The sequence below is a fragment of the Cottoperca gobio genome, chromosome 6 (genome assembly GCF_900634415.1).
Source record: "Cottoperca gobio chromosome 6, fCotGob3.1, whole genome shotgun sequence".
NCBI lineage: Eukaryota > Metazoa > Chordata > Actinopteri > Perciformes > Bovichtidae > Cottoperca > Cottoperca gobio.
In genome coordinates, this window is record NC_041360.1 from 23,993,236 (window position 1) to 24,018,685 (window position 25,450).

Sequence of the window (25,450 nt, forward strand, 5' to 3'; positions counted from 1 at the left end):
GAAGCAAAGCAGTCAAACTCTTATAGAAGCGAACTCATGACAGCAGTAAAAAGCATCGGTCATAGTCCCAACATCTAGATAAATCAGTTCAGACAAGCAATCCATTGCCTTCAGCTTCAGACACCACACAGCATGTGGCACATGCAGCCAATAAATCATAAATCGTACTCCAGTAGCTTCGATGTCACAGGCGCTAACGTCGGCCAATAAAATTAATATTCTTTGGACTAAAACCACATTTCTTTCTTCTTGCACGCCGGGCTCTATGGGCCCATTTCCAAACGGGCTTCTTGTGATGTTGTTTCTGTTTGCGTGCAAAGTCAGCGACCCTGTTGAATTGGACCCTCTCATTCAGAGAGGGCTGTCATGACTTGGCTGCACTTGTCTTGGTGTTAACGGCATTGCACAGAAATAATCACAACACTGTTTTAAGCCTTAATTTGAGGTTGTTTTCGTCTGTTCACATCGTTTCTTTATGATGATAATGGCTGGATTACGCTGGCCGATCCTTTCAAACATTACAAATGTAAACAAGCCTTTAAACACACCGCTCATTATTCCATCTGTTAGTCTTTGCATCAAGAAAGTTGTCAATCAAAGTGGGAAGAAATGTTTCCTTTTTTGGAGCTTGAGCCGCTCGCTTCGTGTTGACTTTAGGATCATGGCGTTGGAAACAGCCTGACCACATTGTGTTTGTCCAAAGCCGCTCATAACACACGGCACGCACACTGGAGCGGCTTTGGAAGTGTTTACCAAAATCATGCTCTTTCCATTCAGCGATGTTTTGATATCATATAACCTGCAAATCAGCTCGCATGAGGCAAACATAATTGGGACCACGTTTTAGTTCTTTGACTCGCTCAGAGGGAAGGACGATATCGGAAAATAGAGATCAATATTGCAAATTGGGAAAATATGTTTGGCAAATTAAACCTAATCTCAAAAGTAAGAATCTGAATCAGCATTAAACGCTGAAGCACTTGATAAAAGACAAGAATTTAAATAAAATCACGTTTCCTCTCGTGCGTCTCATTGTAAAAAAGTATGAATGGACATTCCTGTAGTAATCAGGAAGAACAAAGTTCCTGTGTCCACTCAGATGAAGGTCCAGCCATCCATGGCAGCTTTTAATCACGCAGAGCGGGAAAGACCATTTCTACAACACAAGGCTGTGGAGAGGCTTTCACATGATAGGCTGACGTCATGTGCCCACACATACCGATAACCACATTATTCTCAGCAGCTGCACACACACACACACACACACACACACACACACACACACACACACACGCACACACACGAATCCCTCACCAAATCAACATCAAAGGGCCCCACAGTACAAGATTATTACATAACGTATGTGCAGCAGGAATCTGTCTGCAAGCTTTCTGTTTTATTGAGTGAAGACGAGATGATCTGCCACGTGTGATGTATGTGAAGGGTAACGTCGGACTGGAATTTCCTCATGGCTTATCTTAATTTAGTATACTTACTTGCTTGATGATGTAATGTTAGAACAATTAAATAATACAAAGGTTCAGTGTGTAATAAAACAAAATACTGTACGTTGACAAGCAAAGTAAATCGGGGTGATGCTGGTTTAGCTTAGATTAGCCATCTTGGCACTTTATCTTAATGTATTAAATAACAAATTAACATGACAGACAAAGTAAACTGTTGTTTAGTTTATTATAGCTTAGCTTAGCATTACCTGAACTTAGTATCGTTAAACTTGGCTTTGATTAGTGATATAATGTAATAAAAATATAATAATAAACCAAAAAACATGCTACAAAATGACACAATATACACAATCTGACTTCACTCTTACTCATAATTATCATTTTAATTTGAGGATTGTCAATCAAAGCGCTCTGAAAAGTGAAGCCAATGCAGATGTGCTGTAAACCTGTATTCTCTCTAATGGCCAGCAGGGGGCGAAAAGTCAGATTGTATAGAAGTCAATGAGAAAATGTCCCGACTTCTCACTTAGTTTATTACCTTAGTAAACATTTTCCTGACGAGTTTATGCTCTCAATCACTAGTTTGAAGTCTTCTTCAAGACAACATGATGTTCATTTAGTAAATGATCGTCTCATTTAGAGTAAAATAGACGATAAAGCAGGGGATGCTTTAGGGCGGGGCTACCTTGTGATTGACAGGTTGCTTCCACGGTGCGCTCTGGTCTCAGTGCTCTCCGTGTTTTGTGAAAGTTAATTGTAATATTTTGGTTGCCTAAAAATGTATTTTTCAGCGTTAGGTTGTAGCTCCACAGCTCCACCCTCTTGTGTCACTTCTGGTTGCAAAAAAACAAGATGGCCGCCAAAATGCCAAAGCTTTAAAACCGTTGTCCACAAACCAATGAGTGACGCCACAGTGAGTACGTCCACTTCTGAAATACAGTCTATGATCTCTACCAAATTGATTGAGAGTGCTGTTCTTCTTCTGCAAGATGTGCAAGAACTTCAGGGTTTCCATCAGCTGATAGACGGATGATGGAAGAAGTGATTACATAACACAATTAGGCTTATTTATCTTTTTCAAGAAAGCAATAGCTTTGAGTTTGTTACAGGAGAACGTGGTCTTAATCTTCGGCCACTTTCACAGAAAGCTCACCACTGACTTGAGCTATCGATCATTTCGACAGAGGTCCTGCTCCGTCATCTTTCCAAGAAATCTACAGAAATGTGGCTTTCGTGTTTAAAATCGCTCCCTTTAAATCCAAAGCTCATGATGGTGCTTTACTGTGCCTGGTGGGTCAGTTGTTCCCTTTCTCAAAGTCACACAAGCATCTTGAACATGTTACTCAACCAGCGTTGTCAGTGTGACAGCCTGGATTCATAAAGCAGCTGTCCGACACTCTTCTTCTTCTTCTAGTCTCTCCTCCAGTTTGATTCCCAAACTCGGGAAGCAGATGATCAGATGCGTTTGACATGTTTCCGCTGCTGAGATGTTGAAGTGATGAAGTGTGATGACTGATGGTGTGTCGATGGTCTTTGAGCTTGTTCTATTTTGAGCTTTATGGCTGTAAAAAACATCCAAATATGTGACTTTTGCTCACGTTTTATGTGAATAATGATGAGCAGCACTATCTTCTCTCCTATCCAGAGAAAGCATCCTACACTTACCCCAAGACCAGATTCAAGAAAGCAATAACGTATCAACAGTGTAAGTGAGGCAATGAGTCAAAATGATCCTAAAAGAAAACACAAAGAGTCCCAACAGATCTCTGCGGGCAGCTTTCCGTCTGAAGTTCATCTTAAACAACTGTCTGAAAAAAAGTGAATGAAAAGGAATCAGGGGTCTAATGCACGCTCTTGAGTTTAGTCTAAACATTAGATGTGGGTCTTATCTGAAAGAAGAGTGCAGCTGCAGGAGCGTCTGCTTTTTACTTCAGACAGGGAGATGTTCTTTTGATGTTCTCAACTGAAACATCTGCACATTACAACACAGAACGAGAGCAGACATGTGACTGAGGTTTACTGGACTGAATAAAGTGGGTTTAAAAGACACAAGGGGGGAATAAACCTCCCTTTGAAAACATCTCATGGTTAATTTCCTCCATTTTATCCTTACATTATCCACAGGGCTGCTGGCCGCCTGAAAGCTCCCTCTCATCTTTCTCTGTCTTCATTCAGCTGACAATTTTTCAGATCCCAGTGGATGTCGACAGATCAAAGTGTTTGAGGCCGGCTCAGAGTGGCTTTTATCAGAGGTTGCAACAGATTTTGTCCATTTGAAAGTCTTTTATTGGGTTCGGGGAGTAAAAGCACTCAGTTTTCTTCGTAGATTATATTAAAGATTTGGACCAAAGTGTTTGAAAGTATGAGGAGCTTCTCGTTTGACAAATTGCGCTGAGCTGAATCTTGGAATCAAAGGCTGGTGACCACATCGGGATTAATACAGATTAATACAGATTAATACAGATTAATACAGATTAATACAGATTAATACAGATTAATACAGATTAATACTGGGAGTCTGTGAGCAGATTGATTTACAGGTTCTTCTAAAGAAAAGCAACCAGACCTCTTTGTTTCTTTCTTTTCTCTCTTATGAAATGTCTGTGTGTGTTTATTCGTATGTAAAGTACATTTAATTGCCTTTGTGCCTTTAAATGATGAATTTGACAATCTAATAGTAAAAGTAGTAAAATAGTAAAAGAATATTATTATTAGCTCAGTTTATAACGTGAAAAGTTTCAGTTTTTAACTATATTTTTTATACATTATAATAAATAAATATACATTAAATATATTTTATATAATATAATAAGATTTATTTGATGTTAGTGTGACATATTTTGTCTTTATTACTGGATTACAAACTGTTTCTACAAAACACCACTTTCTGAAACGGTTGTCAATCAACTGCATTTATACATTTGAATAATCTTTATTAATTCTTATATTAATTGTTCAGTTGTAAATGTTAATAAGTTGTTTCAGGGGGTCTGAATCCTGATGAATTGAAGAACTAGCTAAAAAGACAAAGTTTAATGATGTCTTACAAATGATATGTCAAGTTAAAAATGTAATGCTTTAATTACAGTTAAAGACTCTATGAAGTGCTGAACATCTTTTCTTGTTATAGCAACATGTATCTTGTTGTATCATGCAAACTATTGCTGTCAAATAAATGTAAAAGTAAAAAGTACATTATTTACCTTTGAGCTGTAGTGAAATAAAAGTATAAAATAGCACAACATGGTACCACTGCTGAATACAGGACATCTAGTTGAAGCTAAAACACACGGCGGCGTCTGACTCATTTACATTTCACCTAATTATAACTAATTACTGTGTAATTAACTTTTCATGCTGTAAAAACTTCAACATTTCCTCTTTGTTTTACCCAGAACATGTTAAACAGCTTGAGATGTTGAATCTTTGAGACATTATCTTGTGTAAATGAATGTTTTCAGAGATTCATACATATTCAGCAGCTGTGTCTAAAGATCTGTGTCCACATCGAGACACGCCGACCCGTCGAAATGCACACAATGATGAAGGCAATAATTGTGGCTTCATATTTGTTTTATTGTCTTGTTTTGTCAGTCTGAGTCAGATTGAGTGACAGAATCAACATCACACACACCCTGATGATCTCAAAATCTGCTGACTGTGCAGAAACCAGCAGGAAGAGTGTGTGTGTGTGGTGGGGGGGGGGGGGGGGGGGTAGGGAAAGAGTCACGTGTCATATAAAGGAGGAAAATAAACTAAAAAACACCTTGTGTCTTAAAGTCTCACTTCAAACCTTGGACAGTTTGTTTCAAAGATCCAGATAAAGTCTTAGATACAAACACACGCCCCCCTGGTGGGGATCTGTGTAGTAGGAGAACACACACACACACACACACACACACACACACACACACACAACACACACAACACACACACACACACACACACACACACACACACGACACACACACACACACACACACACACACACACACACCACACACACACACACACACTCACACAGACACACACACACACACACACACACACACACACTCACACACACAGGACACACAGACACACACACACACAACACCACACCACACTTCACACACTCAACACACACACACACTCCACAGCACACACACCCACCACACACAACACCCACCACACACCACACACAACACACACAGGACACACACACACACACACACACACACAACACATCAACACTCACACACACAGCACAACAACCTACACATCACACCCAGCACACACCACACACACACACACACACCACACCACACCACCACCACAACCACTCCACACAGACACACACACACTCACACAACACACACCACACACACACCACTCACCATCTTTTCGAGGACAGTGAAACTTTGACTTTTAACGTCCAGTTTTTAAGTCAGTAAGTAAAACTTTAGTGATGAAATGTTTCTGTATACGTTTCTCTTTTAGTGACATGTTTATTTATTTTATGCACAACGTTACATGTGTTTTGTTTTGTTTTTATTCATTTAGAAAATAATTTTTTGTAAGAAATAAAAACATAAACCCCATAAAAGTACAAGAATTACAGTTTTTTGTATTTTTCCACCTTCAATCAAACTACCTGCTTGCAGTGAGATATAATAAATATCAACCTCATTAATATTATATTATATAATATTTGTCCTTATTAGATCACTTCCTCTAGCATTTAGAAACAGTAATAGCGATAAATACAAATAAATAAAATGCAAATAAGAAATTGATTTTTCTAGATGTTAACGGTTTTTAAACAACAAAACAATGTTTGTGACTTTCTGCTGCTCATTTACATTTAATGGATTTTATACTAAATCACTAAACGTTTAAATCCCTGAAAGAATGTTTCAACTGTTTTGTCACAGTTTTCAAAATAAATAAATAAATAACTCCATTAATTAAACTGTGTTGTTTAAACTATTACAGGTAATATTTCTTCCCACTAAATACGTATCTCCTTCTCCTGTGGTCCTCCTTCCTCTTCCTGCAGAGGCACCGGAGGCGAGCTCTGTCCGTCCGGTCGTGGCGTGCCGATGGGAACGTCCGGTCGGGGAAAGTCTCCTTCAGTTTGCTCAAGAAAAACATCTCTAAGCTTCTTCCCGCCTGGGCCACCTCTGAGTCTGGCTGCACAGCAAAAGGGGATAAATGTAAAAACTCAAAGATCAGAGGCTATTTTTCTCATTTAAAACTTTGTTTATCCAAAGATCTGTATACCTAAAGGGACAGTTCACCCATTTATCAATGGGTTGCAGAGTGTTGGAGACGTCGGCCTTCTCTTCAATATAAAGGAACTAGACGGCACAAAAAAACAATCAAGACCGAGTCACTCAAGAGAATCCACAGACCTTGTTGTGAGCAGTTTCATGCAGGAACTATTTTCTTTCTGCCGAACTACACCCATCAACTGTATCACCACGCAAGAAAGAAGCTAGCTAACGTTACAGCTCAGCCAAGGCACATCTCGTCACAAGCCTCTCATCCATGAGTGGATGCGTCCTTCTGCGAGGTGATGCGGTTAGCGGGTGTAGTTCGGTAGAAAGAAAATAGTTCCTACATGAAGCTGGTCACAACGAGGTCTGTGGATTCTCTTGAGTAACTCGGTCATGATTTGTGGAAACACACTTTGCTGTTGAGTTTTTAAAACATATTCTTTTGGCTTTTTGATCACGACAAGCCGAGTGCCATCTAGTTCCAATATATTGGAGAGAAGGCATCTCTCTACGGCTGATATCTCCAACTCTCTGCAACTAGCTCTGCAGGTAAGAGGAACAATAGGAACTGTCCCTTTAAATGTATTCATTTACTTTGGCAATTAAGGAGCGAGACATTTAAGATGAGACTGCTGCTGACTTTTTATCTCGCGGCACCGTCAACATTTTAAATGCTGTCGTTTATAACCTGCAGAACATTTACATTTCAACACACAGGAAGATGGACATGTTAAACATTATACCTGCTGAACATCCGCATGTCATGTACCATAACTGGCAGATGGACACAACCGGATCAACAGTCTTTCCAGACTTCTGTGGAGCGTATTCCCAGAGTGCAGAAACAATTCAATTACACTAGAAATCAGATTAAAGTGGGAAATCCACTCACGTAATTGAACCTGGTGCAGTTCTTGAACATCAGCAGGACGTCATCGACAAACTGCTCGGCAGTGAAGTAGTGCAGCGTGTTGCTCTGGTCCAGCTTCCTGCGGATCACCGACAGGTCGATGGGCCTCTTGATGATCTGGTAGTAGTTTCGGGCCTGGAGCACATTCACAGATATCAGATCATCGTGGGAGAGATTGTTTTCATTTTGTTATGAGAGGTACGTGGGACATTGTACATGCAGAATACATTAAGCAGTGTTTGCTCTGCATGGGCAGGTTTCACGTCACATAATGCCAGTTTGTGCTGCTTTAAATGAGGCCGGCAGTCTTCTCTTTATTATTGCTTCATGATTAGACAGTATGAATGATAACAGGTTGCTTTGATGAACTAACAAAATTAGATGAATTAGATGTTCGGAACAGAAGGTTGTAGGTTTATGTGATGGTTCCTCAGAGATGTTATAATATTTGTTGTATAACATTGGAAACTTTATATAAAGACATTTTATATTCAAGTGTTCCAGTTACTGAACGACATCTTCAGAAGAAGAAGAAGAAGAAGAATCATAATATTCATAATATTTGTAATATTTATATTATTTATAAAATGTATAATATTTATAATATTCATAATATTATAATATTTATAACATTTATAAAATGTATAATATTTATAAAATGTATAATATTTGTAATATTCATAATATTCATAATATTTATAAAATGTATAATATTTATAATATTCATAATATTTCTAAAATGTAGAATATTTATAATATTCATAATGTTTATAATATTTATAATATTTATAATATTCATAATATTTATAAAATGTAGAATATTTATCATATTCATAATATTCATAATATTCATAATATTTATAATATTTATAAAATGTATAATATTTATAATATTCATAATGTTTATAATATTTATAATATTTATAATTTATAGAGCACTTAGAAAACAAAGTAGAAAGTGCTTCACAGAGAGAGAAAACAATGAATTGACAAAATATGAAGGGCATATTAAACCAATAAAAATAAACAGGCAACTCCAATTTATACTTCCGATAAAAGTAGGCTTTGTTTTTAGAAGAGACTTAAAAAGAGTAATGTAGTTATTATGACATATCTTCACATCTGTGCACTGCTACATGTCAGAGGTGTCAGGGTGGAGGTTTGTAATGTAGATATGTGGGACTGACCAGGACACTGACAGGTTCGTGGAACGGGGCGCTGAGCGTGTGACAATACAACAGCAGAGTCAGCTTCTCACACCTCTGCAGGAAACACACACAGAAACATACAGTCACCAAAAGAAACATCTGTTCATCTACTCATGGGCTGATATCATATCAGACAACTGCTTTTCCTGCTTTCTTTAGGTTGAAACTAAATGTGAACCCTTTTGCAGATAATACTTTGCATGTGATAAGGTGTCAAAGTGAATCCCCCTGCAGCTCACCCGCTGGTCCTGGCTGCACAGAGTGTATGGAGCTTTGGCTCCCCCACAGGAGGGCCTGTTCTCACAGTCGTAGCTCTCCACAGGCTCCTGGTCACTTCTGCACAGCGTACACACCCAGTCACCTCTGCAGGACACACAGGACCTCTGTTACTTCATTACATTATCTCAGATGTACTTCGTATTTCCCATAAGAAGACCTACTGTATGTCACAGAACTGCACTGTCTTCCGAAAAGTAAGTTTACATAGCGTTCTAGTACCGGGTGTCCATACAGCACTTACAGTGGGAAGCTGATGAGCGGAGGAATATGACAGACCAGGTGGTAAACTTTAGGGCAGCGGTCGCAGCAGAGCAGCTTTCCTCCATTCAGACAAACGGCACAAAAATCTTCACTCTCCATCTCCTCGGCCGTTGATCCAGAAGCAGGTTTCTGCATCGATGAGTCCTCCTCCTCCTGCTCCTGCTCCTCCTCCTGCTCCTGCTCCTCCTGCTGCTCCTCCTCCTGCTCCTGCGAGCAACAAAGATCAGCGCCTTGATCTTCACTGTCGTCCATCTGAACGACTTCACATTTAGTTTCATCCTCCAGCTCCAGGGATGGATCCTGATCTGCATCCGGTTCTTCTGGATCCAGTTCGATCACGATGGTCTGCTCTGGATCCGGATCCAGATAAAATGTTTCCGAATCAGCTTTTCCGTCCGGGTCCCAATCATCAGATCCAGAATCGAGCAGGATGTACGGCTGATCTGGATTAGAGTCACAGTCGAAGCCGGAGTCCTGCTCTGGTTCTCCGGAGGGGGAGCTGTCGGGACAGTAGGGTTCAGTCCAGGAGGTCGATGTTGTTTGTTGGACTGGACTGAAGCGACACTTGTCTTATCTCCAAAATGTTTTCTTCACGTTGACTGAATCCATTCTGCAGAAAGATTCGTTTAGATGTTAAGTTACGAGAGAAAAACACAGATGGTTTGTTTACGTGAAACTGCTTCATTCATGTTTTTCTACTGGTTTAAATCACCAGGTTGTTCCTCTGTTTGGAGAGGAGACCTCAAGACAACTACGATGCCACGCTACTTCATGACGTCACCAAACATCTTTTGCTCTTGTTTTGCTTGAGAAACCCCTCGTGACAGAAAGTTAGACACATTTATTGTGCGTTTAAGTGAACGTTTGTGGACCTTCCACTCTGTACCTGTTGAGGACGATCCAAACAGGCGTCATTGTGCAGCTTGGCTTGTGTTTGGCACGGCAGGCGTACCAGAGAAACCACAGGCTGCAGACACGACAACAACTGGAAGTTCAGACGCTCCAACTTCACTACAGGTATGCAGGAGTTACCCAGAATCCTTTGGGCCTCTGGGTGAATCCTGTGGAAATAAATGAAGGCTTGGTCAGCGGGAAAATATGTTTCATTAGATCCCAAAATTGAAAATATATATAATCACTTATTTGCTTTCTCTCAGAGAGTTAGATGAGAAGTTTGATTTTAGCTAAAGTGGTAACAATCTTCTCATCTAGCTCTAATAATAAGCTTATTTCCCCAAATGTTTCCTTTAAACTTTATTTAACCTGATTCTCTTTGATAAAGTTAGAACATCTTTTGCAGGAAGTTGTTTCCCGGATGAAGGAGAGGCCGCGCCGGCCTTTCGGTTGCAGCACCGCTTTGACTCCTGTTCCATCTCACAGCATCCAGAACTGGAGAGCTATTTAAAAAGAAAATAGACATTTAGTCATTCTCCTCAAACTAAAACCCTTAACACTCAATAATGAAATCCTGTCTGTGTTACGTGTTCTGCTTGGAGGCTTGGCTCCTCTGCTGTGCTCGTGGGATTTGAACCATCCTTCGATGACACGGCCTCCAGAGTCAGCTGTGCTCTACGCTTTGTCACCCGTGGTAACAGGGTGGCCCGCCTTTGGGGAAAGTTGCCATGGTCTCTGTGAGGCCGCTGTGCCATCTCCAGGAAGATGGAGCCTCTTGGGCTGAAAAGACCGAAGAGAAAACAGAAGAAGAAGCAGCAGCTGATCTCCTGTGTGCTCGGTGTTTGAATACAAGAATCAAAACAAACAGAAAACACGAAAAGAAACGGCAGAAGTCTCGTTTTAAGATTTTAAATTTCCTCTTATCTTTTCATAGATTTCTATTTGTGTATTTTATTTCCATTTAATTTGTATTTGTATTTCACTGCAGTCCTTAATTTTAGTTTGAAAAGTACTGAATAAAGTTTCTTATTCGTATTCTTATAACAGAACAATAACAATTAAACGGAATCAGGTTTAAGTTGCATAATATTTGTACCTTACCTGAGTGTGAATGAGAGCAATGAGACAAGATGTCTGCTTCAGAAAGGTAACTGTGTCTCCAGGTGGATGTGCGCTGAGGATGAGAGGGACGGCACCGTTGTCCAATATCAAGAGGGACACTGATGATGTGATTGGTGGACAGCTTATCAAACAGCCCCCTGATATTCCAGCACTGAGAGTCGCTGCAAAGCAAGTGTTTCCTACTGATGATGCGACGCTATTATTCTACTCTCACCGTCACCGGGGGATCCCACGTACGACAGCTTAAAGGAAAAACTACACTTCAAACTTAACAAAGAAGTTTAAAATATCACAGTTTCCTCCCTGTAATATGTCCAAAGATAAACTCCAGGCAGAGCCGTCTACTTATGATTCGACTATCAATTCAAAGTCTACATAAATCATCAGTGACAGTGTCTGAGTTAACTCCTGCAGACAACTTCACAGTGTTGTGAACATGCCTGATGATGCACAAAATGCAACACGTCTAACTTGTTTCTATCACAGCTGACCTGGTCTCTGCTGTAAATCCTCATAAAAGACACACATGTGCAATCCTGCTGAGATTTGACTGTGCAATTACATTTTCTAGTAAATAATGCATCTATATGTGCACCACTGAACGCAGTTTTACTTCCAGTGATTAAAAGTCATATTTGTACATTTATGCTTATAACAGTTTGAATACATTTATTTATTCAGTCATTTTTATATATACAGGTAAATATAATGAGACCTCATTAAGATGTTGTGAGCGTAAACAGTGTTTTGTTCACATGATTTATTTTAATAATTGAAGAACACAGAGGTGAAGATGAACAATAATAATAACACCACACTTATTTAAAGATAAAAACATTAAACCATAAATCAATTCTGTATTATTTGGGGTATTTATGTTTAAATGAAATAAGTATATAAAACGTGTACTTAGTACTTGAGCAAATGTACTTTTTTGTAAATGTTTTGAGTAAAGGTACTTAATTACATTCCAACACTGAGCGTCGCTGTGGGTTTCTTTGCACTTTGTTGCAATGAACCAAATCTCGCACAAAACCGCGTGGTTTGCAAATCCCGTTCCTCTTTCAACTAGCCTCCAAGATGGTAGGTGTTATCATGTATCCCTGTGCTTTGAAATGTTGTTAAATCTATGCCCATCCTTGTTCATTCGTACAGCAAACTATCACCTGATGGCGGGATTATTGTAGAGACATCTCGTACGATACTTTACTGGATGTTATTTCCCGTGATTTGTTAACATTATGGGAATTTGTGAGCGGTTTACTGTGTGAGAGCTGGGGCCTCGGATGTAGCCGTCAGCCAGCATATTCTGTCTGTACTCACATGTTTACAAAACCTCAAGTCTGAATAAATCTGCCAGTGTTAGTCAAGGTTTAAAACGTAAAAGTGCCCGAGAGTAACGTGCTAACATTATATTCTGCTTTACGTGCTAAGCGTTTAAACTGCCAGTAAAAGCAGTTGAATTAGCATTAGCTTCCCAGGATGCTAGGCAGCATGAAAGCAGTCAGTTATTAAGCAGTGCGTGTAAGGTCGTTATACTACCACGTTTTGAGAATAAACACAAGCGAACATCTGTTTTAGTGTAGTAACGTGTTAGTGAACTGTTTAAAGTTGATGTGCTGTGAATGAATGCAAGCAGCACGAGCTGTTATTTGGCTAATTTAGCAAGTAAGCTAGCTCCTCGGTCAGTGCTAGGACCACGATTGTGTTGAAGCTTCCTAGTTATTCTAATCAATATCAAATCTATTTTTACAGCCGACCAAGCAGACTAAGACTAGGAAGCTCCGAGGGCATGTCAGCCACGGACATGGTCGTATTGGTGAGTACTTACCCTGTTTGTTGTAGGTGGTCTTTAGTAGTTCTTCTACTGTGTACATGTGACATAAGGTTAACTTTAACTTCTCCAACCCCACAGGCAAACACAGAAAGCATCCTGGAGGTCGTGGTAATGCTGGTGGTATGCATCACCACAGAATCAACTTCGACAAATAGTAAGTGCTGCATGACATGATTCATGATTCTAGTGATGTGTCAAGTTAATAGTTCTCTAGTCTAGACAGCCCACCAATGCACATGTCATTAACATGGTATAGACTAGTAATAGGGCTGCACATCACAATCTCTACTTGAGCAATGAACACATTGTGAAAGACTGACATGTGAAAGTATGTTAATTCAACAAGCAATATGTTGAATTTTTAGCAGTATACTCAAAGCAGCTGCAAGGCAGAGCTGAGTGCACTCCTATCTGTTCAACATGTAATATCATCACAATATTCAACAACATTGCATAAGTTCTTCATATTGTGCAGCCCATACCTGTGTATGTGCAAATAATTAGCCCTCTAAATATTATACGGGTCAAGTTTCAGTAAAGTTTTGGGGAAGTTAGCCTAAAAACCATACCTGTATTAATATTGTAACTTCATAATTTGGCTTTAATCGGTCTTAAAAGGTAGATATTATGTTGATGTGCACTGTTTTCTGATATGCTACACATGGATGTTTATCTGAAGTCTTAATCCTGGTTTTATTGTATCTGCTCAGTCAGTAGTTGTTGATGTTGTAGAGACTAGAGTCTCACCTTGACACAAATAATTGTCTCGGTGTGCTAGAGTTCTCTTAAAGTGAAGACTGGTCCTATTCACCGACTGGCTCTTTGTAGGCCAGTCAACCACATGGGCAGTTACAAACTCTCTCCTTGATCTCACTGATGCTGCTGTCACACTAAATTATAAACGATGTTTTTCAAAATATGATGCACACTTTGATAAGTGACCTGGTTCTTTCTAAAACTGTCTTGGTCCACTTAGAACAGTGCAATAATGCAACAACTTGTGGTTGCACATTAGACATGTAATTTGGCAGTATATAACATGCAAAATTGAAAGTGGGCACTCAGTATCCCAATTATTAGACTTCTTTGGTTTGCATTTGAAATGAGTTTAGTACAGGAAGTCTAGTCTAGAGGGATCTACAAGAGGAGCATTGCCCTAAAATAATTGATTACTTGCTTTAGTATTATCCACCTTAAAGCTCCCAAACTCGGAGCGCAATTCTCCAGCTTATGTCTTAGAGTTACTGTTTAGTTCCCACTCTGTATAGACAGCAGGTGACCTTTTTGTCTGTCCTCCCTGTGTCTCCTCAGCCATCCGGGGTACTTTGGTAAGGTGGGTATGAGACATTACCATCTGAAGAGAAACACAACCCACTGCCCCACCATCAACTTGGACAAGCTGTGGACTCTGGTGAGCGAGCAGACCAGGATCAACTATGGCAAGAAGCCAGACGGACCCGCACCCATCATCGATGCTGTGCGCGCTGTAAGTACTGACCAATATTTTCATGTGCAGAGTTTTGGATATAAGACCGACAAGCTGATGTATTAGCCTACTCTGGTCTTTGTAGTTTACTGTTTTTGGGTTGTTTTAAGACTGAAAGTATTGTCATAGCTCAAAGACGTACCATAAGTAAAGGAACACAGGTTAAGGTAGATGAAGTTGTACCTTGTCTGTAGCTGTAGAGGGAGAAAAAAGTAATTGGGTTGTAGTTGCAGATGGCTCATTGGTGCTATTTCTAAACTACCAACACTTGGCCCCAGTGCCTGCAAATAGTATCTCAGAAGTCCTCATTGGGGTTGCCAGATTTGCTCCAATGGTAACAGAAATGCAAAGACCCTACTTCAACAGGGATTTTATCCAGACATACTTGGTAGAATGAACAGTGTCAACTTTGTGTGTTTTTTGTTTGTTTTTTACTTTCTATGGATGCTAACATTTCCCTGGTCCTAGTCTTTGATTTAAGCTAAACTTCACAAATCTCGTACCTCCTACTGGATGCACTGTTCTCATCCGACATATGGTAGCTTTGTTCAATATGCCGTCTTCTAGTGCTAAAAATTAAACTTTTTGCCTTGATACTTTTGTGACCAATGAAACTTTAATTGTTGGTATATTTCAGTCCATACCGAGCGTGTTGCAAGCTACAATAATAAACGGTTACTGACTCCACAGATGGAAACAGATATTTCACCAACATACAGATGTCTGAAAGGGAATTGCTGAACTTTGCGTTAGATGAATATTTGTAGACTGTGCTTTGTGTTGTGCTAATAGAAGAATCTCCATAACAGTATTGTGTATGTAGTGTTGTACATTATTGCATTGGCTTTTTTTTCATATTTGCACCACAGATAATAATTTGGTGCTGGACGTTGAATTCATTGTTTGCATTTTGTTGAAGAAAGTAGTTGACTCGTATCATGGGCTCTGTTTTCCTGCTGATTAAATAGTTTTGCAGAATTTTGCCAGATAAAATGGTCTTCCTGCATATGTGGTTATCTGGTTGCACTAATATTATGTTCATCATTTTCCAGGGTTACTACAAAGTCCTGGGAAAAGGCAAGCTGCCCAAGCAGCCAGTGATTGTCAAGGCTAAGTTCTTCAGCCGACGGGCCGAGGAGAAGATCAAGGCAGCTGGAGGAGCCTGTGTGCTGATGGCATAATGTTCCTGTCAGTGTGTTTTTGCAAAAATAAACTGTATAAATGGAACTACATGTTTGTCATGTCTGATTTTCAAGTGCCTCTATATGACAGTGATGGTATGTGCTACATTGTTAGCTTCTGCTCTGTGACGATGCCAGCAGTATCTGTTGCATGCATGTTTAATTGAGTGCAAAGTGAATTAATGAACACTGAAAAGTTATGGAAACAATCTTATCGAGGGGAAAGGAAAATATTTTATGCGTTCTGTCTGATCAGGAGGCCACTAGATTAAATGTTTCCTATATAATAGGTTTTCAGCTTCTTACAACTCGTGATGGTTGTGTCAGTCTGAGCAGTTTAACCAGTACATGTACTGACCCCTCTTTTAATTTAATGTCTATTTTAATATATAAACTATCCAGGATTTCCCAAGACTCAAGCAAATATTAGAGGAAAAATATCAGTATACTTAGTAAATGGGTATGTTTTGTTTTTATTATCCCTTGTGGGGTTTCCTGGTCCCCAGATAGTATTTGAGTGTTTAAATACTTAAAATAAACTTGTTTTAAATGTAGAGCGATAACCTTCCAGGTATACTTCAAGGTGGCTATTGAAACTAATTGTAATCTGTAGTGGGAGAGCTATTTGAATTGTTTACTTTTAAAAGTAGCAATACTACAGTGTAGAAGTACTCTATTACAATTAAAAGTTGCGCATCCAAATCATATATGGCCCATTACAGAATGTTATATTATTGGAATATATATATATATATATATATATTATAAAATAGAATGCATTTATTTGTTTGCATTAATCTCCAGATAGAAAGTGCTATACTGCTATATGCTACATGTAGTGACGTAAAACGTACAATATTTATCTCTGAAATGTGAAGTAGAATAAATAGAAATACTCAAGTCAAATACAAATATATTAAAATTGTACTTAAGTACAGTAGGATACTTTCCACCACAGATTACCAATCAGAGAAAGTGAAACATCCCCACGTGACACACATTGGGGGCGGGGCTTAACATGCAGGATTTCCTGTGAATCCTGTCACTTGAAAACGGCACGAGCCCGTCTGCGTGAGAGCTGAATCTATCGCTAAATCACGAAAATGTGAGGATTACGTGCAGACGACTGAATGAAGAAGCGCCGGTTCATCTGACATCTTGTATTCATGTGCGTGTTTACTTCCTGACGGCCCAGCTCTCCGTGCGTTGAGCAGGTAAACACGTACATAATCTCGGTACCCGGGACTTGTTGACGCAGCGCGTGGAACACTGAAGTTATTGTGACGCAACGTGACGTATGGAATGGAACGTGGAACTGTGTGACGTCAGGGTGTTTTAGTGGAGGCGACGGTTGACTGTTAGAAAGAGAAAGTAAGTAGCTGCTGATAACAGCCGCGTCCTAATCTCCACGCATGCGCTGTTTACCAGCTGCTTTAATTGCCTTTAATTCGTAGGCTACAGGTATAATTGTTGGGTTTTTGGTGTTTCACGGTAATAATTTTGATAGAACTGCAAATCTTTATTTTATTGTATTAAACCATATAATTCAGACTATTATGTTATGGTCTGAATCGATTCATCCAAGGTGATGCATTTTACATGTTTTGTTTTGTCACTTCAAAACCAAAAGATATTCAATTTAATAGTAGTCAAAAATATTTATTTTCTATCGACTAATCGTTGCAGCTCTAATGCTATTCTCACGAGGTGTTCATTCATATTTCAATAATATACTGGATTTAACGTATTGCTTATATTGTATATTGCACATTGTCTAAAGTACATTTGGAATAAAACTCTTAATGTGTGTTCTGTGAGGCAAAAGAAAAAGTGGCTAAGGTCTCGCTTACTGTTCCTCCACTCAGGTGAATCTGTTCATGGCAAACCAAGCCTGGCTGGAGTCTTCTCTGCAGCGCTCTGCCAGTCTGGGCCTGGAGGTGCTGGAGCGGGCCTCCAGGCGGACTGTAGACTGGACGAGTACTGGAGCATCCCAGACCCCCACTACTACAGATGAAGACGCACAGATCCCTGTCAAGGTGCCTGCATGTGTTCTGTATATTAATCCCAGCATCAATTCATTTGGATTTTGACTCATTTTTCTTAATTATCTTTAATTTACCAGAGAGCACACACAGAGCTTGATGATGTCTTTGCAACCATCGCAGGGTTCATGGCACAGACGACCTATCAGTGCAAGGTCAGTGATTATTTACCCTGCACCTGCATCCTTTCAGCTACGCACCTGGGGACTAACGTGTGAATGTTTTCTGTGCTGCAGAGGTTTTATGAGTCTGGCTTTTGCACTGAGCCCACTGACACCGAGAGGAGCCATGTGTCCAGGTTCCACTCACGGCCAGCTGTTGGGATGAAAACACCTGCGCGGTCAGCCAGAAACCATGTAAGGGCTCCACACAACAACGTAAAAAGATTATGAAAAAGGTTCTGCACCAGCCACTTGTTTACAAAATGTTTAAAAAGTTTACAATTCAAGCCTCGATCTCTTCAGGCTCGTGTGTCGGCAGCAGGTGAAGATTTCTTCATCGAGGTTTCACCGGGGACGTACGCCATCACTGCCAGCATGCCGGAGTTACAGCAGCAGACTCAGATGGTCAGCGTCAAAGCTGGAGAGAGCGTCGACCTCACCTTTAACCTCTGACCCCTCACCTGTCCATAGCACCCAACCTTAAACTCACCCATGCTAAAGCTGTTTGTGTGTTTATTGCTTGTTTGTACACTGACTTCTGCTTTTTAAGAGTTTACATTTTATATTGCTTTGAATGTTTTATTTGCTGCACATGGAGAAGCCATATTGTTATGTAGTTTGTGTGTTTAAATTCTGCTCCACAACATCATGTAATGCACTTACACATTTTTGTACCTGCACTAATGCCGCATCATTGTATAAATATAAAGTATTTTTTAAAATCAATATCTTGTTTGTTTATCTTTTATACCTAATATGAGTTTTATCTGTACGCTGACATATCATGTGTGGACGGTGGTAGCTGGTGGTTGAGGTTTGAAGTCCCAAAAACATCCCTGGTGTTCGCTTTAGCACCAGGAAGTGACTGAAACCGAGAGCTGTGATTGGGCGAGGCACTGCACTGAGTGCTGAGTTACTTTAATGTAATCTATTTTACAAAAAGGTACTTTTACTTAAAGATATGAGTACTTCTTCCACTACTGTTAGATCTCCTTCTGATAGGAAGCACTTATCATCTTTATGTTCTGTAAAGGAAACGGCTAAATAACTTATAACAGGGAGCTGTCATGTTGCCATGGTGCCGTCAGAGGTCAGCTGAGCAGTTCAATCTGTTCTCCATGTAAGAAACAAAATGATGCGGAAAAACTTTCACATCTTTTGGGATTTTATTTGATATTCAGTGCCGCACTTTGCTACAATCACTATCAATTTGTAAACATCAAAAGGCAGTGAGCAAATACATGTTTTTGGACTAGAAAATACATTTACAACATTATAAAATACAGTATAAATGATGATAAACAGTTGTATGCAATATATTGTGCTACACTCCACAAGAAATAAAAAACCCTCCAACCTTTGCTCTCCAAGATTTCCAGCTATAAATGTAGAACACTACTGAACGTCTGGCAGAACGATACTTATTTATAAGATACAAGAGTTATAAATCACACTTCAGTCAGAATATTAAAGTCTACAGCACTACATGTTTCTGTTCAACTTGAGCTGCACAACACGTTCTACTGTAGACGACAGCTAAAACAGGATCATAGGCTACAAGAATGCTTTCCGTTGCTACATGAGGAACTGTTTGTGTAAACCGCAGCCTTTGTGTACAAATAAGTGAAGATGAATGCATCAAACAGGAAGAGAGAAAGTGATTGATGAAGTTCCCCAATGAGATATCTAGCTATAAGATAAGAGTAAATAATCAAATTGCTTTAGGTGTGCTGTTGTTGTTGTTGTTGTCACATGTCTTTGAAGTCAGAAGAACTGTTGTGCAAAAAGAAGAGAAGAAGAAGAAGCAGAAAGGACCTGGTGAGAGTCATTTGTAGCTTATTTGGTTTCTTCTACTTCACACGTTTTGCAACGTTTTGCTGCATTTTTGTGAATGAACAGTACAGTATGTTCCCTCCCAGCAGTGCACAACATGCAGCCACAACATGCAAATGTGGACACACAATAATATGCATTTTATTGCACTTGTTAATGATGTGTGGAACTGAGTATATAAAGTATAATTCAGGGTCTACCTAAAAGTTCTTAAAACATTACCTTTCATTGAATGACTTTTTGACAAACTGAAGTTGCTCCCTCACGGTCGTCCCAAACACCAACATCTGCTGCTCAGTGTCAATGACACACTGCAAAAACAAGAAGACGTCACACAGTTACATGCAGGTGACAGCATCGCCTTTCATCGGGCAGCATCTGCACACCAACTTTACATGTTTCCCTACTAGTGGTAAGAATGCAATGCAACTTTATTCATCCACAAGGGCAATTAGAGGTTTGGCTTAAATAAAAGTGGACAGGAAACAGACATATGCATAAACAATTACAAGCAAAAGAGCTGGTTGGGACAATGTTTACCTGATAGTGTAGTTGCATTTAAAAGTAATGTAAGTATATAAAATGTAAAAATACAATATTATATTATATAATAATATATAATAAATATATATAATATAATAATATATATATAATATAATAATATATATATAATATATATTATTATATTATATATATATAATATATTATTATATATATATAATAATATATAATAAATATATATTATATAACAATATATATATATATATATATATACTATATATAAGATATATATATAATATAATAAAAAAATGTAAAAGATACACGTAAATAATAAAATAATAAGCATTACATTTTTTCTCCAGATTATTCCCGTCACTGTGCTCCTGCTGTGATTGGATGATTGATTGAGGAAGTTTAAAATTACCTTGAGTGACTTTAACGTCTTGTTTCCCAGGGACATCAGTGGTCTGTTACTGTCTGCAAAGAAATGTGATAAATGTCTTAAAATCACCGGCTCCAGACACAAACATCAGCGTGATCTTTACTCGTATTCTCCGTCCTCACCTACGATGACAAAGGAGCACATTACTCTGAGTTGCCCGATGGTCAGGCTGAGTTCTCTGATGCGTCCGTCGACACAAAGCTTCCTCTGAAACGAGAACCCATCCGTCTCCATTTGGTTCTCTTCAACCAGATCCTTCAGACTTTGAGAGAGAAACAAAACATGACTCCCTGAATACTTAAAGAGACTTAATGTGCGTGTCAGAGATACAGAGCACGTCTCACCCTGATCTCTCCACAGTTAGTGAGGACATCAGGTTCAGTGTGCAGCCGGTGTCGATCAGCACATTCACCTCTTGTCCCAAACACTGTAAACAATAAAGAAAACAATCACAACTGTTTTTAAAAACATATTCAGATTGGTGATACTCGTACAGATTTATAAACTGCATTACTGATTATATTCGACACTTTGAACATTTTTAACCAAATAAATAAAGTACAAATAAATTAGAGTGAAAGAAACACACAAAAAACAGTTTAAAAGAATTTAAAAGGGGGGTAGGGGGTCCTGCTACTCTCTTACTCATTTATTCAAGTTATTTTTAAATTCTGTTTCTCAATTTACAGTAGATTATTTCCATTATTTGATCTTTTCTACTGTTATATCTAATTTCTCATTTTAATGCAGCTATTATTGTCTCTCCTTCCCTCTCTTGATTGTTCCTAATGTTATGTTGGACTGATTGTAATAATAGTGGAATATACTTAATTATTTAAATATCTCTAATATATATTTACTAACTCACCTTGCAGGGCACATAGATGAAATCTTCCTCCTCTTCTTCTTCATCCTCATGTGAATGTAAATGAGTGCAGCTCAGATGGACCCCTTTGTTGTCTGCACACATCCTTCCCCGGGACATCTTGGACTCCAGCATGCGCTTCTGTAGAATATGATGTGGCTGCTACAATAAAAACAAAAAGTAATTAAAAATGTTAAAAGGTTCTCGTCTCATCCCTTTGGATCTGAAGCTTAAACACAAGAGAATAATCACAAATAAAGCTGCTTTATAATGCATGTAGAGCAACTAAAAATATGTAGAATGTTACTTATAAACAACCTTTATGTGACATTACAGGCTTAACTTTATGGGTAACACTGTCAGTATGTAAATAGTGAAGACACATTACAACAGTGACCTACTGTTCTTCATTTTAGTATTTCTTCAAGCAGAAATGGTGAAATAATTCCAAATATTCTGTTTCCAGCCTCTCAAATGAGCTGATTTTCTGCTTTTCCTTGTCATATATATCGTAAATTAAATAGTTTTGGGACGTTTCATGACTAAACGATATTCAATGAATTACTATTATTATTATAAATAGTAGGATGTTTATGAAACTAAAAGAAAATAGAAGTAAAAATAGATACAAGAACAATTATAAGACAAAATTACAAGGCACAAGTAACAGTGTGTGTGCAGAGTCAGCAAGTAAACAGGGTGTATAAATAATGCTATATAATATGATTATGTAATGATCCTTAAATGCAATATTGTATATAATGTAATAAAACAGTATAATATATTAACATGATATATAGTATAACATATATGGGCTATAAGCTACAAGATAGCATGTAATAATATAGTATATGTTATACTATATAATAATAATGATAATAATTTTAATAATAATAATAATAATGGCCTGTCATAAGTGTCAGCAGTGCGACAAGAAAGTATATATATATATATATATATATGTTTATAAACATGTATATGTGTGTTATATGTTTTTGTTTATAAACACATATATATATATATATATATATATATATATATATATATATATGTTTATAAACATGTATATGTGTTATATGTTATATGTTTATAAACATATATATATTATTTTTATATATACATATAAATACATAAAACACAGTGCATTAAAGTGCATATAACTATAGTACAAGATGAAATGTAATAGGCCTAAGCTCCAGTGTAACACAATATAATGTCATAATAAGTGGCCTGCAGAGGCTCACCCCCTGCTTGGACGTCCCGAGCTTCTTCAGGCCGTCCAGCGGCAGCAGGTCAGCCGAGTCTTGATGGAGGAACTGGATCGCCTGTTTCAGCCTCCTCTGCTGCCGGAGAGCCGCAGCATCCAGGAGCCCCGAGTCCCCCCGGCTCTCCACCCGCATCCCGGTGAACATGACGGCGGCTATCAGAGTCAGACCGAGGCGGTGTGTGTGTGTGTGTGTGTGTGTGTGTGTGTGTGTGTGTGTGTGTGTGTGTGTGTGTGTTTCTGAGCCTGTCTGATCTGAACTAACTGTAACAGATCATTACGATACACTGTATGCTTGGGAGTCTATTAGCAGGAATCCCCGATGATGATGAGTTAGTGAGGCAGTCAAGTCAGACAGGTAAGAATACTACTTCTGATCCACACCTTCAAAATAAAACAAAAATACAACAGAAAGTAGCCTAATGTAATAAAGCTTCTAAAAGTGCATGTTTTACTGATGAGCAGTAGAGACACAATGCTTTTTTATTCTTCATTGCAATGCTCTTATGTTTGTTTATTTGTTTTCTCCTTGTTTATTTCTCTTCCGTCTGTTTATCCTTTTGCTTTACATTCATATTTGTAATTGCCCATGTAATACTTGATGTGCTACCTGATACTTTGTCTCTTTTCCCCATCTGTTTTATGTATGTAGGCTGAAGCATTTTGTAAATCTGTTTTTTAAAAGTGCTATATAAATAAAGTTATTAACATTATTATTATTATTATTATTATTATTATTATTATTATTATTATTATTGTTGTTGTTGTTGTTGTTGTTGTTTTTTATATTTATTATTATTATAATGTGTATTGTTACCATACAGATATTTTTACAAAACAGCATTTCTTTATGTAAAAGAAAATACTAAAAAGTACTTAAACCAGCAGAGCAAACTAATTAAATTGCATTATAATAGACCTACTCTTGAACTAAATAAAAATTGCAAATGAATACATAAACTGTTCCATACTTGAAATGCATTAACACGGACTACAGTGGTTTTAGATGGGAAGACCACATAGCCTTATACAATCGAAAGTATTGAACCAGAGCTTTTATTTTGAAGGTATCATCCGGTCTGTTCTTGTGTCTCGTGGGAACTTCATCCTGGAGCAAATACGTCACTTTATTGAATCGTGACTCCGTGAGAAAAAAAACATTGTTGTGAAAGAGAGAAACCTTCCTGTGTTTTATAACACTGGAGCTGGAATACTGTATTTGTAAACAAGTCAAAATTGGGAATAACATACAATTTTCCTGACTGAGAAATTGAAACAATAATTTAATCTGACCTATGCCAAAAAGGAAATATTATTTACAACAGATACAATATTTATTTTTTAATGTTCTTTCTTTATTATAGCTTACAAAATTATTATTACAAAATAAGATAGACATACACGTTAATTACTAATGAGAAAAGACAGCATGTGTGAATTTAATCAAAATGAGCAGAGTCTAATTTGGTCTGTGAAACGTTTTGAGATTAATTCATTTACATTTTCATGTTATAGACATTTTTATTGTTATTATTTATTTATTTTTACAAAAGGCTAGTTCAACAAATTATATTTAGATTTTTAAATCTAAAATAGTTCATATATCACATTCAAATCTAATTGTATATTGTTTTATATACTGTAATCAGAGGTTTCATTTAGCTCATGTATGCAGTAAAATGGGAACACTTCGTAGTCTTAAATCCCAGGCTCCTCCAACAACGCAACATACAGTAGACCTATACTTAAGACATAAAAAAGGAAATAAAATAAATAAAATAAATAAAATAAATAAAATAAATAAAATAAATAAATAAAATAAAATAAAATAAAATAAAATAAAATAAAATAAAATAAAATAAAATAAAATAAAATAAAATAAAATAAAATAAAATAAAATAAATAAAATAAAATAAATAAAATAGTGCAAGAGACATATTGGTGTAAGCAAACTATGTTGATATGTGTATAGCCACTTTAAATTAGCCTCTTTTCTTTTACATTGTATATGTATTCTGTGTTGAGATGGTGCAAATACTTTTAATGCATGTCTAATATCTTTCTAATACATATGTCCTGTTTTGGACGACTTGTAAGATGCTCTGGGTTTGTTTTGCAGATGTGAAGCTCTGTGTAGTTTGTACAGTTGCACCGTGCTGCTCTTCTTCACTGCATTGCCCACATTCCCCCTCTTTTTTTACCCACACGACCTTGTTTTCAACATGGATGCCGAAAAACCTCCCCACACATTGCTGTTTATGTTGCAGCAGAACACATCTAACCACCTCCTGTGGTACACTGCGGCTTGCAAGCCACAGTCTCGGTTGACTGTCGTCTTATGTTGAAGCTTAAATATAATTTTTTCTAACAACGACGCAACGCGTTTTCAGTCAACAATACGAAAGTCGACGCGGAATGGCGTCTTTCTGGGGCCCGAGAA

At 38.0% G+C, this 25,450-nt stretch overlaps 4 protein-coding genes and 1 non-coding gene across 8 annotated transcripts; 3 read left to right on the forward strand and 2 right to left on the reverse strand.

Annotated features, from left to right (window-relative positions):
* Positions 1–6,209: 6,209 nt before the first annotated feature.
* On the reverse strand, positions 6,210–10,386 carry LOC115010060 (tripartite motif-containing protein 66-like). Its single transcript, XM_029434446.1, has 6 exons — positions 10,269–10,386; positions 9,363–9,992; positions 9,082–9,205; positions 8,822–8,896; positions 7,617–7,769; positions 6,210–6,638 (listed from the first exon to the last, which is right to left on the reverse strand). Exons 2-6 carry the CDS (start codon positions 9,632–9,634, stop codon positions 6,435–6,437), a joined length of 828 nt encoding a protein of 275 aa, XP_029290306.1. The 5' UTR covers positions 9,635–9,992; positions 10,269–10,386; the 3' UTR covers positions 6,210–6,434.
* A 2,003-nt stretch (positions 10,387–12,389) lies between these two features.
* On the forward strand, positions 12,390–15,951 carry rpl27a (ribosomal protein L27a). Its single transcript, XM_029434821.1, has 5 exons — positions 12,390–12,481; positions 13,154–13,217; positions 13,314–13,389; positions 14,547–14,721; positions 15,774–15,951. Exons 1-5 carry the CDS (start codon positions 12,479–12,481, stop codon positions 15,900–15,902), a joined length of 447 nt encoding a protein of 148 aa, XP_029290681.1. The 5' UTR covers positions 12,390–12,478; the 3' UTR covers positions 15,903–15,951.
* Positions 13,964–14,092, forward strand: LOC115010345 (small nucleolar RNA SNORA3/SNORA45 family). The gene has a single exon (XR_003832459.1). It is a non-coding gene; the product is annotated as a small nucleolar RNA SNORA3/SNORA45 family (small nucleolar RNA).
* A 954-nt stretch (positions 15,952–16,905) lies between the features above and the next one.
* akip1 (A kinase (PRKA) interacting protein 1) lies at positions 16,906–18,831 on the forward strand. 4 transcript variants are annotated; one of them, XM_029434236.1, is made up of 5 exons: positions 16,906–17,116; positions 17,768–17,938; positions 18,025–18,099; positions 18,181–18,300; positions 18,409–18,831. In XM_029434236.1, exons 2-5 carry the CDS (start codon positions 17,780–17,782, stop codon positions 18,556–18,558), a joined length of 504 nt encoding a protein of 167 aa, XP_029290096.1. In that variant the 5' UTR covers positions 16,906–17,116; positions 17,768–17,779; the 3' UTR covers positions 18,559–18,831. The 4 variants fall into 4 exon arrangements, with proteins under 4 accessions (XP_029290096.1, XP_029290094.1, XP_029290097.1 ...); XM_029434234.1 differs by having other exon boundaries at positions 16,907–17,273; XM_029434237.1 differs by lacking the exon at positions 16,906–17,116 and adding an exon at positions 17,277–17,363.
* Positions 18,832–19,249: 418 nt separating this feature from the next.
* Positions 19,250–23,349, reverse strand: LOC115009933 (nuclear receptor-interacting protein 3-like). Its single transcript, XM_029434259.1, has 7 exons — positions 22,991–23,349; positions 21,750–21,908; positions 21,226–21,308; positions 21,004–21,143; positions 20,864–20,916; positions 20,161–20,249; positions 19,250–19,878 (listed from the first exon to the last, which is right to left on the reverse strand). Exons 1-7 carry the CDS (start codon positions 23,156–23,158, stop codon positions 19,854–19,856), a joined length of 717 nt encoding a protein of 238 aa, XP_029290119.1. The 5' UTR covers positions 23,159–23,349; the 3' UTR covers positions 19,250–19,853.
* Between the last annotated feature and the right edge of the window lie 2,101 nt (positions 23,350–25,450).

Coding starts and splice junctions, on each gene's coding strand:
- akip1 (XM_029434236.1), top strand. CDS start 17,780: ATGGCAAACCAAGCCTGGCTGGAGTCTTCTCTGCAGCGCTCTGCCAGT. Junction 17,939..18,024: donor ACGCACAGATCCCTGTCAAG/GTGCCTGCATGT, acceptor TTAATTTACCAG/AGAGCACACACAGAGCTTGA. Junction 18,301..18,408: donor CGCGGTCAGCCAGAAACCAT/GTAAGGGCTCCA, acceptor CGATCTCTTCAG/GCTCGTGTGTCGGCAGCAGG.
- rpl27a (XM_029434821.1), top strand. Junction 13,218..13,313: donor CCACGGACATGGTCGTATTG/GTGAGTACTTAC, acceptor CCAACCCCACAG/GCAAACACAGAAAGCATCCT. Junction 14,722..15,773: donor TCATCGATGCTGTGCGCGCT/GTAAGTACTGAC, acceptor ATCATTTTCCAG/GGTTACTACAAAGTCCTGGG.
- LOC115010060 (XM_029434446.1), bottom strand. CDS start 9,634: ATGGACGACAGTGAAGATCAAGGCGCTGATCTTTGTTGCTCGCAGGAG. Junction 7,770..8,821: donor ACGAACCTGTCAGTGTCCTG/GTCAGTCCCACA, acceptor AATGTGCTCCAG/GCCCGAAACTACTACCAGAT. Junction 6,639..7,616: donor ACTGCACCAGGTTCAATTAC/GTGAGTGGATTT, acceptor TTTGCTGTGCAG/CCAGACTCAGAGGTGGCCCA.
- LOC115009933 (XM_029434259.1), bottom strand. CDS start 23,158: ATGTTCACCGGGATGCGGGTGGAGAGCCGGGGGGACTCGGGGCTCCTG. Junction 21,909..22,990: donor TCGGGACGTCCAAGCAGGGG/GTGAGCCTCTGC, acceptor TTTTTATTGTAG/CAGCCACATCATATTCTACA. Junction 20,250..20,863: donor AGACGTTAAAGTCACTCAAG/GTAATTTTAAAC, acceptor TTGTTTTTGCAG/TGTGTCATTGACACTGAGCA.